Raw genomic sequence first — 12,802 nt, forward strand, 5'->3', positions numbered from 1 at the left:
ATACCGAGTAGTAAACCAAGAGCTGAGCAGTGAGTACACTATGCGGACGATACTCCTTACACGTCTCCATTCCCACAACCAAAACCCACCATTTTCGCCTTCTCCTTAAACCTCCCTTAACTCCCTCCTCTTTCTCTCTCCTCCCTCTATTTCTCTCTCCTCTTTCCGAATGTTGCGATAATCACTGCTCAAATCAATTCATCATTCATCTTTCTTCAATTTCAATCCAAAATGCGGTTCCTTAAATCATTGCATGTATTCAAATCGAATGATTCCAGTTTCAAGAATTTCATCTTTTCATCATCATTTTCGAAGAGTAATTTCAATTTAGGGTTAGGGTTAGGGATTAATGGTTGTAGTAATAGTAGGAGTATTGTGACTAGCTGTAGAGCAGTGCTTTTGCCTCATTTTGGCGGTCCTCAAGTTCTTGAGCTTCGTGATGGTGTTGATGTTCCTGATCTTAAGCCTAATCAGGTTCTTGTTCGTGCTCGTGCCGTCTCCATTAATCCCCTCGATCTTCGGGTTCGTCTCTCGCTTTCTTTAATTGTTATACAATCAATCTGTTTGATTTATTAAAAACAAATTTGATGATTTTTTGTTATTATGAAATGCCAAAATGTGATTTTCTCGGTTAATGAGCAATGTATATATGAAATTTGTTTTTTTTTTTTTTTTTTTTTTTTTTTTTTTTTTTTTTTTTTTTTTTTTAATGTTACACCTTACTTGAAACAAAATTGCAAATTAATGTGCGTAATTTAAATCTTGATGTATCATTCATGTAAGGGTGATGATTATTTTGGGATGTTTGATTGAATGTGAATTCTATATTAGAATGGCAGCTCATGTTGTTGGCCATGTTGGGTGGTTGAAGAATTGGATATTTTTCCTCTTACATGAATGATTACAAGAAAGCATTTGGAAGGTTAATTGAATTTCTAGTTTGTTGTTATCTATCATGGTTCACAAATTGTCGAAAATTTAGATAACAATATAACAATAATACTCCCCCGTCTTCAAGGTTTGGACGCACATGTTAAAGTGCCAAGTGATAGGAAGATCATTTGTGGACATTCTAAAAAGTAATAGAGGAAGATTATACGTGGATAGACGAAGTACATGGATAATTGAGAACTTCTAATGAGTATATGGAGAGGATCAAATTAATAATAATAGATGATCCACCAATGACTCCAAGACTTTTAGGCTATGTTTGGATAACAAAAAATGGAAGGAAAGGAAGGGAAGGAAAAGGGAGGGAGATAAACTTCTTTGTTTGGATAATATGTTGGGGGAGGGAAGGGGAAGGGGAAGGGGAGGGGGAGGGAGGGATTCATTTTCCCTCCTCCTTTAATAAAGATGATCCCTTCAAAATTGGAGAGATTTGGAGGGAAAATGGAGCTCATCATTTCCTCCACTTTCCCTACCTTCCCCTTCCTCCTATTTCCCTCCCTTCCATTTCCCTTCTAATTTCTTATCCAAACATAGCATTAGGCGTAGGTGGAAGGACATCCATTTTCATTGTGGATAATAAGAGATGGAGAGCTATCACCTTTGTTTCTTAATTTGTAACATATATACCTTCTAACTTGATTTGGCTAACCTGAAGTTGAACATATTTACTTTATTCTTTAGAAAATTTTGGATCTGTGAAGAAGCTGGATCATACATGTTGTCTTAATACATTAAGGGAATGTTTGGTTAGTGTATTTTTTGTAGGGTTTTAGGTACTCTAAGCGGAATTTCATGAATCTCATTCATACGCTCCTATACAGGATCTTATGCATATACAAATAAAGGGTCACATAATAGTTTAGAATTAACCTTTGAACCGCGAATCCTCTTAGCAATCTTCTTTTCTAGGGGAGATAAAAGCCTCAAGTGCGACTCCTCTATTTGGTCCACCGGCTTGAATCAACACTCCACCAATGCTAGTTGGACGGGAAAAACCTTTCACCTTTCTTGGAGTAGAGAACCGGTTTTTAGAGAGCAAATATGGAGAGGAAAAGTTACGTTGTTTTTAGAAAACTGAATACTGTATATTTTATTTTCTAAAACCTCTAATTAATATAATCTCATCATCATTAATTAGGTTAGGATTTTCCTCTCCTCTTTCCCTTCTTGGCCGATCACCCTAAGGCCCACTTTGGGCTTCGGGTTTCTTTATTGATTCAAAACTAATGTGTGACTTTGTAGGATCTGTTTAGGTGGGCTTCGGGTTTGTTACTTACTAACCCAAAGTTCTATAGCATTCTCTAGCAAGATGTATAGACGACCCAAATAAACGAATTACTATCTCCATAATACGATCCATAATTATACTTAGTAATTGCACTGGAGTCGAGGACACATTTCCTTCATTTTTTGGATTGGAAACGGATTCGTTGATACCAACACTGTTACCGTGTGTTTGGTTAGAAGGCTTGGTGCAATTACCATCACCTAAGTGTAATGGTTGCCCCTCATTTATTACCTCTCAAAATCTCGGGGCAACAAATACCCTTACCTTCCTCTTAACAAATGCTCTTTTCATGGTTAAACCAAACAAATGAAAAGGTAATAGCTAAATGATTCCTTCTCCCCGCGTATTTGTTTCCTTTCCACTCCATTTCAATTTTATGAACCAAATGCCCCCTTAGTGATTTTATGTTGTGAAACATAAATTTCTTAAGAACATGACCTTTATTGATGAACCGATGATGTCCTACTAATTCTAACCCTTTTTGTTGTCATCTGGAACACCACCTTGGTTTATTAGGACTCTGTTAGTGTCCCAACTCTATGTTTCTTTCATAATGTAGGAAAATTTGTACTCTAATTACATAGACATGGATATTGCTGCTTGAATGCTGGAAGCATATAAGTATTTCCAATCACCTTTCCATGATAGATCTTCTTTCACAAGTGAATTCATTTTTATGCTATACTTCCTCCTTTTCATATAAGATGACATATGTTGACTCGAATGAACAATACAAGAGGGGGGGGGGTGAATTGTATTGTTGAGGAACTAGGGTAATTTTTGCGGAATTCTTAAAGAAACTTAAACAAAACTTTAAAGTGCAAGAGAGATTTTACGTGGAAAACTTCTTGGCCTTAATCAAGAAGAAAAACCACGACCACAAGGGATTTTAATCACAACTCTTAATAATAATAGGGCAAACAACCTATTACAAATTAAGACTTCTAAACTCAAGTTCCTCTACGAACTTAAGTTCCCCCTCAACTGATCCCTAAATCAGTTGAGCTCTCAAATCTCTCTCTTTCTCCTCGCTTCACTCAAAGCAATTTCACACTCTAGAGTTTACCCAAACTCTACCCCAATACAACTCAAAACTTCTAAGATGCTAAGTACAAAGACACTCAAGGAGTTAAGTGGATTTTTGACTCTTTTAGAAAAGCTAAGAATCGTAATGCTCAAGTGTGCTTTTCAAAACAGAAAACTAAACCTATTTATACCGGAGGAAAACAGTTGAAAACCTTACGTTTGCCTTAGCTCCCACTATACCACAACTTCCATGAAATAAGGAAGTGCAGTTCGTGGATGCTTCGGCAGCAAGCTGAAGCATACAATAAGGAAGTGATTCCTTTATTTTCTCAACCTCCTTTACCAAGTAAAAGCCGTTTTAAAAATAGTTTTACCAAGTCAGATTTTCCAAAATATTAGGATAAAATCAGAACAGAAAATCTTTTAATAAATAAGATATTTTTACTTAAAAAATAGTTTTCCGAAATAAAATATAAAATTAAATCTCGTTAAATGAAGGAAAATAAAATCTTTATAAGCTGAAATTAAATCCACTTAAATCCTATCAATTAACAATGTACTTAACATATATACAAGAAGCCTAAAATAAATAATAAAGATACAATAGACTCCTTGGAACACTGTGAAGCTTCGACTCTGAAGCTTCAGTTCCTCACTCAAGGAACTTGGCTTATGATTGTCTTCTATGCTCATCCATAACTCATCCTTAGACCTTGTTCCATGCTCCGTTCTGACTCTAGAATTTCGTTGCATATAAGAACCTGTCAAGTACATCAAAGCTAATAGACAAAAGTTAAAGCCCTTATGGGTTTGCTTAGGTTCCTTGAGTCATCATCAAAACTTAAGATCAACAACATATTTCTTTTAGGCATGTTTGTCAATGCATACTTTCTAATGCAAATATCTTGATTACATATTAGCAAAAGATTTGTCATATCATACCTTTTAAAAAACACTTTTTGTCAACAACCTTTTAAATTTTTTTGTTTTCGATGGTGACTCGCTTGTGTAGGGCGTGTGACTCTAAGGCCTTGTTTGGTTCACCTTATTTTTGCTCGATCTGATTGTCCGATTTGACCAAACATTGACCTTAAGTGTACGATAATCTATAAAGAAAAAATATATCAAGTGGGATCTTGTTAGATTCGTTATAAAGTGTAGTTTATTTTCTTAAATTTTTTTTCATCACGAAATTAAAGATATTTAGCGATAAAAAACTGCACATAAAATGATGTTTTGATCTGACTTATCCGATCATATGAACTTATTTATTCTAAATTAAGTAAAATTAAGGTAAACTAAACAAGGCCTAACTTTCCTTATTGCACCCCTTTTTTCCTCTATATAACATATAAAATTCAAGTATCTTTGGAATCTCGGTCTCAATAGGAGTGAAATGGAGGTGCAATTAGGGAAAATAGGAGTTGTGCCCTATACAAGTGCATCAACATTGGAAATGGAAATTTGCTGGACAACGTGTGAAAGTTAAGTAAGATTGTTTCTAACAAAAAAAAAATTATTAAGGTTAAACTTTGCCAAAGAAAATTTAAAAGGTTGTTTTTGACAAAAAAGTGTCTTTCAAAAGGGCTTATCCGACAAATATTCCTATTTAAAAAAATAGATTTTGAGATGAATTTAACATAAACCCACATGACTATTTTTTTCAACACGAAATCACAAAATAAAGTCTAAGCAAGTTATGTGAATAGTGCACAAAGTCAAACTTTGTCATCTAATTTGGAACGGAGAAAGTATTTTTTATACAGTGACTTATCTTTTGAGTGTTTTTTTAATCAGTTAAATGTGTGCTTGGCCGCTGGTTGCTTCATCAATTGCTATATTGCTTTGTATAATTTACAGTCCAATAGATTTGAATTTTTTTACTTGAATGTTATAATTGCTCATAACCTCATATGAAATCTACTTAATCAATTAATCCCATATGACCATATCCATCGCCTATTCTTCCCTGTTTGTTGTGCAAGCTTAGGTTAAGGACGGTAATTTTTTTTTTTCTTGTAAAAAAATATTTCTTGTAAATGGGCCACAAGATGCTCTTAGACTTTGGCTGTGTTCTCTGTCATTAGCCCTGTCTTGCAGTATACTTTCCACTTCTACTTAGTTTTTTCTCACTACTTTTAAAAATCTTTGCTAAATATTCTATTCTGAAGCTTTAATTCTATTACTTATAATAAAGCTGATTCCCTTAAGTGTCTATCTATGACTTAGCACCAATGAATCAGATTAATGTAATAGTTGACTAGCCGATTTAGGGGATTTAAAGAAATCTTTGGCTCTATGCACTTTTTCTTTTTTTGGCAGTCTAACCGTGCGCTGGTGTTGATTATAACATATTTAAGAATTCAATATGTATCTTGTCTAGAATCTTTGATGGAGAGGATTTTAAATATCCTTGTTGTGCCTTGATAATTAAGTTTTATATTATTCTCTCCATCTCAATTTAAGGTGCTCACTTATCATGACTCGTAATTGTAATACAGTAGTTTGGTTTTCATTTTTTATTTTATTTTATTAAAACGATAGCCGTGATGATTAATAGTTGGGTACTTACTTAAATGAAGTAGAGACTAGAGAGGGGGTGGGACCCTAACTTTTACCTGTGAGAAGAGAGGGATGATATAAAATAGTTGGCAGTTGCTAATTTAGAAATTGCAAGTAAATTGGGATAGATAAAAAGGAAAGTGAACAACCTAAATTGAGACAAAGTTGATGATTGCAAATCTGAACTAATTAGTCAGGTGAAGTATCTATGTTGGGTTTGCTATGAAGTTAGACAGAGTAGTTATACTACTATGTTTTTCTTGTGTTGTAACAAAAACTTTAATTGTCTAGTCATTCTTATTAGCTAGGAAGCACGGGCACGGCAGGTATCGTGTTTTTCCCGTACCGGGGACGGATTGGGGACGGGTACGGCTAAAATACGTCCCCGAGACGTTTCCAAAAAATTGGGTACGGCGGGGGAATTTGGGTATGGCGCACTCAACATTGGGTACGTCTTGGGTACGGATCCAAACATATTTGGCGTCTCCAAGTTCATTTTTTTTTTTCTCTTTTCCATCTTCTCACTTTCTCGATCCCTCTTCTCTCTTTGAAGACTCAACGCCCACCACCACCAGTCAGGTCATCCGTCCAAGCGGTCTTCTCCTTCACCGGCAACTGAAACCTTCCAAGTGGTCTTCTCCTACACCGGCGAGTGAAGCCTCTGGTTTTTTTATTTTCCCTTTTTCCCCCTTGTTGCTTCGTGCTTCAGAAGTATGTGGGGGTAAATACTTTTAGGTGGGTCGGGGGTAGGTGAGGGAATACCTCCACATAATTTCTGTTACTTTTGGTTTTTATCCTTCTTTTTTACATTTATTTAACTATGAGAGGCAGGCTTTGACTTTTTTCATTGAAATGTTTTAAAGTAATTTTCTCATTTATTTTAATCTCTGTTTTATTATTAATTTCTATTAGTAAAATACCTTTTTAAAAAAAAATTAAATGTCAAAATAATTTTTTACTAAAAAATAACCATAAAAAATTAATTTTCTGATTTTTTTTTTGCCGTATCCATGCCGTACCCGTTTTTGGAATTTTTAATTTTGCCGTTTTTCGTCCCCGTACCCGTCCCCGTGTCCGTCTCGGTGCTACTTAGCTTATTAGACCTTGCATGTGAGGAACCTTATGGTTCATAAGATCCTAATTTAGAGTTGTTATTGTTGCTAATACTTCTAGATGCGAGAAGGCTACGGTCGATCAGTGTTTGAGCCTCTACTTCCCCTCATTCTAGGTCGTGATGTTAGTGGAGAAGTTGCAGCAGTTGGAAGTTCAGTTCGATCAGTTAGTGTAGGTGAAGAAGTTTTTGGGGCATTGCATCCAACAGCTCTCAGGGGTACATATGCTGACTATTCCATCTTTCCAGCCGAAGAAGTTGCAAAAAAACCAGCTGCCATGAGCCATGTGGTAAGTCATAAAGAGTTAAAGTCTTGGGTCAGCATTGTGGTAAAGCCTTGGGTCTTTCTTCACAAAATTTTATATATTCTTTCCGATTGCTTATCACATTTTTGGTAAAGAAGGATTTAACATTGTTGCTAGCTCCTCCATGCTCCTGTTCTTCTGATAATCGCTATAGAGGTGAATAGGTTGTCTTGTAGATCTGATGAGGTCAAGCATCTATTGTGGAAATTGTTTTCCGGATGTCATTTCCTGTTTCCTTGTTAGCTTCATTGGAAAATGTTGTGAAAGTTACTATATTGTACAGGATGCTTGTGCGATTCCCTTTGCTGCACTTACTGCATGGCGTGCTCTTAAAAGTACTGCTAGAATTACTTCAGGGTAAGTACTCCAGTTTTATGTGCTGAAGAAAGTTGTCTCTTTGGTCATGCATATAATATGTTATCAGTTGCAAACTTGCAACATACTAAATACTGCAGCAATTTTTTTTTTCTTCTCCTTGATTTCATTCATGTACTTTCTTCTCTCTGTTCTTTGAATTCGTTGTTTATATTTATGTTTTAGTTGGGATGCTTTGCTTAAATTTGATGCGACCTTCTGCTTCCTGCACTGCATAAGTTTTCATACATAGTATTTCTGCAGGCAAAGAGTGTTAATAATTGGTGGAGGAGGAGCAGTTGGTTATTCTGCAATCCAGCTATCAGTTGCAGCTGGTTGCCATGTAACGACCACTGTTGGCGGGGAGAGTATTGAACGTGTTTTGGCTGTTGGGGCTGAGAAGGCGGTTGACTATACCACTGAGGTAGGAATTCTGTTTTAAAGTTATTGTCTAGCACATGCTAAACTTCAATTAATTTATAAATTATAATTGAAAACCTTATATCAATTATGTGATGTATTCATTTACAGGATTGTGAATTAGCAATTAAAGGGCACTTTGATGCTGTTTTGGATACTATTGGTATATCTGAGACTGAAAGACTAGGTGTAAATCTTCTGAGGAAAGGTGGATATTACATGACTTTGCAGGTGAAGTTTCAGAGCTTGTTTGCACTTACAGACACTTCCTCATTCTCTTTTAGATTTGTTGAGTGAAAGTCTTGCTTCCTTGTGATGTAGGGAGAGGCAGCATCCTTGTCTGATCACTATGGTTTGGCTATTGGTCTTCCTATGGCTTCAGCCCTTTTGCTGAAAAAACAAATGATGTATCGATACTCACATGGAATAGGTATGTTAACTATGTTATCTAAGAAATTTAGTTGCACACTTGCACATGTACTATTTTTCTTTTTATAAAACTATATTTCCTCCATTTATTTGTTACAAACATCATATTAGCCTTTTGCACTATTTATGTACTCCATCCGTCCCACATGAACTGAGACATTGGACTTTCTTACACTATTTATATTTTAACTTTGACTAAAATATTTACTAACATAATAAAAAACATTTTTTTTTGTAAAAAATGTTAAATAGCTATTAATATAAAGTTCCATTCTATAGCTTTTGTTATAATTATCATTAACATTTAATTATATAAAAATATGGTCAAACTAGTGCATCGGCATGTGTGCAAAGGTTGTCTGTGTCAATTATGGGATAAAGGGAGTGTATTAGGTTTTTTTTTTTTTTTTTTTTTTTTTTTTTTTTTGTTTTGAGGAAAAAGGGAGTATTAGTTTCGACTATATTTGCTTACTAATATATTAAAAATTGATGCTATTATAGTATTATGTCAAATGTTAATGTATACTTTCCAAACTTTAAAATACAGTTATAGGTAAACAAGTATATTTTTTTTATTTTATGATTAGTATGAATATTTATAGCTATTGATGGTCAAAATTGTGCGCATTGACAAGCTTGAAAGGCTCGTGTATTAGGAAACAAAGAAATTGTATCAAGTTCCCGATATTAGTTTTTCTATTGTATTCCTTGTATTGATGCCCAAAATATCTAATACAACCATTGCCATGTTGATAGGGTACAGCCTTGGTGCAAAAATGCATCCATATTGATTTGGTTGGGCCAAGTGTATAGGATTTTTAGTGACCGAATTGAAACTGTCCACCTCAGATTGCTTTTTTCAAAAACCTTTGTTCAAATCAAACTTTATATCCTCAAATCATCCTGCATTGAATTTTACATCCCTTGATTACTTAAAGTTACTTAAAAATACGATTGTAGGTTCCCCAATGGCTTAAAGCCTCTAATAGTCTACTCTAACTATTCTAATAGCTTACATCTATTATAAAGTCTTAGAAGATTGTAAAATCAAATTCACATCACGACAATTGTGACACGATCTGTGAGCAACATCCATTTTGAAACTAGACTCTTCTCACGACCAAAACCATATTTTTGAACCATGGGATCAAACCAATCAAGAAAATTAAAATTCTTTTAACCTCTCCTTTACATCCCCTCCTTTTTAGGGGTTGTTTGATATTTGCACCAATTTCGTGTCTGGATATGAATGGTATCATGTATTCTCTCCGTCCCATAATTTCGTGTCTATTTCTCAAAAAATACGGTAATTAAGGAGAATGGTGGAAATATGGGGATATACTATTGGAAAGATAAAAAGTGGAGAATATTGTATGAGAATAATAAAAAGTAGAGAATGTTGTATGAAAAAGAGAAAAAAGTAATGTTTTTCTTGGGTATGTGTATTTTGTATGGGAAATATAAAAAGTAAGTAATGATTATGTGGTATTTTTAGAAACAGACACAATAATTTGGGACACTCAAAAAGGAATACAGGCACGAAATTATTGGAGGGAGTTTAATAATATATGCACTTTCCACTACTCCAGGGCTCCAGGCAAGTGCCTATGACTTGGACAATATGGAAAATGGACTTTAACATATGGTAATTGTGCTTAGATCATATGTTTGTAGGTTGAGATAGTTGACCATCATAACTTTATTGGATCCATTAACATCAAGGAACTGACTGGCAGAATTGCATTATTTTGTGCTGTTTGTGATGAATTGCATGACCATTCTTTTTCTTTTTCCACTTTGATGCAAGACGGCAAGTTCAGATTTTCCTTTGGATTTGATTCTAAAATTTAGGTCTTTATTTATATTTCTACTCAATCTTTCTGTGTGATTTGGAGGATATGTCAATTGTCAATACTGATATTGCTTGTGGTTGTGTCTTGTGTGTGGAATCCTTTATATGAGCTGCAAAATCATGGATCAATTTGAGTAAGTGCCTGGGGTTTGCTACTCCATCTGAACTGCCCTTATGAACTAACCCCGATCTATAACCTATAATAGGTACAGTTTATGATTAAATAATCTTAAGAGAATTCTGCTTAGAATGAGTGATGGAGAAGGAAGGATATCAAGGACTTTAAAACAATTTGCTGCCCTTCACTATAGAGGGGTGTGATAGATTCCTCAGACAAGTTAATGCTAATTATAAAATTATTTAAAGCTATGGTTCCCTATGCTCCAAGTCCAAAGTGTTACCATCATTAACAGAGCTATACTAGTAAAATTCTTTCAAAGAGACATTAGCGATTAATGTCAGTTATCTTCTTGTTATACAACAAATGTGAGCTTCTTTTCTTGTTACTTTTTAGTCATGGGCAATGCTTTCCATGCTTGGGACTTTCGATGAATATTAGGATTTGTCTATGATGTAGAGGGTTTATGTCAACACAACTTTAAAGCTCTTTGGAGTGTTCAGAAAACCTAGAAGGGTAAAAACTTTTGTTTGAGGCATGGGTTTTAGGGACCTATCAGTCTTGCAAGTTGTTACAGAACTAAAGTCATTTATTTAACATAGGTGAAAAGAGAATCTCTGTCACATATATGATGAAAAGAGTAAAGGGTTTGTTTGATTTGAATATGGCAGTTAAGGTTTTGTTTGATTTGAGTATGGCATTTAAGGGTTTGTTTGATTTGAATATGGCCTTGTAACATGGATGAGGAATTGTTTGATCCAATTGGCTTCCCAAAAGGGCAGACAATGTTTGTCATTGATTTTCATGTCCTTCATTAAAAAGAAGGTTTTGCGTAGAACGGACTCACATGAGTCCGGTTTATAATGCACACATTCATCCCCCACCCACTACCACCCAAGTCAGCCAATTCCACCGCCCCGCTTTCGCCGCCATTCCCATATCCTTTGCCAGCTCACCATCTCTTTCTTCCCTCCACTTCTCTTTCTCTCTCCTTAGCTCATCTCTACTCCTGTTAATGTAGTCCTCCCTCCTTTTCCTAACACAATTTAGCGAAAAACTCTCTTAATTACACATTCTACTACCAAAAAAAAAAAAGAAATGGTAGCTAATTCAAGAGTAAAACCATCAATTACTCGCGATAATCCTAGCAATTGAAAGTCCTATACCAATTGTTGAGTATGCGAAAGACATGATTGAAGCAATAGTTGAAGACCATGTTAGCTCATGCAAGTTTGGTATTTGAGACAAAATGATCTCCAAATTCCAAAACCTATCATAAAAGGGTTACTTTTAAACTAAAGCGTTTGAGCCATTTTTCACTCTATTGTTTTGTGTATCGAGCTTCAGATCTTAAAAATCATACAGAGTATTATAGAATATCTAAGTATCAGCGGGTAAAGCCGAAAGTGGGAGGGGGCGGAAACATAGAACAATTTAAGGCTTCATGCTTATGCTCAAATTCTTGGGTCTTATTGAAGTCAGGACTCAGGAATTAAATTCACTAGCAGATGACTTGTAAATTGTAATTTAAGGCTTCATGACTTATGCTCAAATTTTAATAATCTGTTAATTTTTTTTCAGAGTATATTTGGACATTCATGAGAGCTGATTCTGAAGGTTTACAAGAGATCCGCAGGTTGGCTGGACATGGGAAGCTGAGTGTGCCCGTCGAAAAGACATTCCCAATAGTACAAGTGAGAGAAGCCCATGAGGCCAAAGATAAAAGGATTGTTCCAGGAAAAGTAGTGCTTGAATTTGACTGATTGCTCATGGTCATTTCTATAGCTTTGTACTGTTCCTTTTTTTTCCCCTTCCAAAGTTAGCAAAAAGAACCAAATGAGAATTTACACTGCGTACCTTGATTTCTATAAGTTCTATGAAAGAGTACACATCCAAGTGACCTTTGTATATTCTGAGCCAAATGTAAATAATACTTGTGTTGGTGTGTCAAACCAGTGAGAGAAGGCTTTTGCAAAATACTAACGGTAGTTTTCTGTTTGTATTCTTTTGGCAACCTGAATTTAAAGCAGTTGGTAGATCTGTTGATTATGAATGAGCCCTCAAAAAACAGGTTATCTGTGTATGAGCTCTTAAACAAAACTTGGATCAATGTAAGACATTTTCATCTAAATATTAGTAGAATTCTACTTTATGAATCATTCTGCCTCTAAATTTGTTTAGAATCTTACAATTGTTTACAATTTAGGAAATATTTAGGAAATATTTGAAGTTATTCACCAAAATAGAAGGAAATAAAAAAAACTTAATGAATTGTCTTTTTTATTCCCCTTATATATATATATATATATATATATATATATATATATATATATATATATATATATATATATATATATATATATATATATATATATATATATATATA

General features: G+C 34.7%; 1 protein-coding gene across 1 annotated transcript; it reads left to right on the forward strand.

Moving 5' to 3' along the window:
• Window positions 1-7: 7 nt before the first annotated feature.
• On the forward strand, window positions 8-12,572 carry LOC110686940 (reticulon-4-interacting protein 1, mitochondrial-like). The gene is made up of 7 exons (XM_021863551.1): window positions 8-522; window positions 7,001-7,228; window positions 7,527-7,600; window positions 7,862-8,021; window positions 8,129-8,248; window positions 8,339-8,447; window positions 11,998-12,572. Exons 1-7 carry the CDS (start codon window positions 232-234, stop codon window positions 12,177-12,179), a joined length of 1,164 nt encoding a protein of 387 aa, XP_021719243.1. The 5' UTR covers window positions 8-231; the 3' UTR covers window positions 12,180-12,572.
• Window positions 12,573-12,802: the final 230 nt, after the last annotated feature.

Source organism: Chenopodium quinoa, unplaced genomic scaffold (assembly GCF_001683475.1).
Source record: "Chenopodium quinoa cultivar QQ74 unplaced genomic scaffold, ASM168347v1, whole genome shotgun sequence".
NCBI classification, from domain to species: domain Eukaryota; kingdom Viridiplantae; phylum Streptophyta; class Magnoliopsida; order Caryophyllales; family Amaranthaceae; genus Chenopodium; species Chenopodium quinoa.

Coding starts and splice junctions, on each gene's coding strand:
- LOC110686940 (XM_021863551.1), top strand. CDS start 232: ATGCGGTTCCTTAAATCATTGCATGTATTCAAATCGAATGATTCCAGT. Junction 8,022..8,128: donor CGGTTGACTATACCACTGAG/GTAGGAATTCTG, acceptor ATTCATTTACAG/GATTGTGAATTAGCAATTAA. Junction 8,249..8,338: donor GATATTACATGACTTTGCAG/GTGAAGTTTCAG, acceptor CTTGTGATGTAG/GGAGAGGCAGCATCCTTGTC.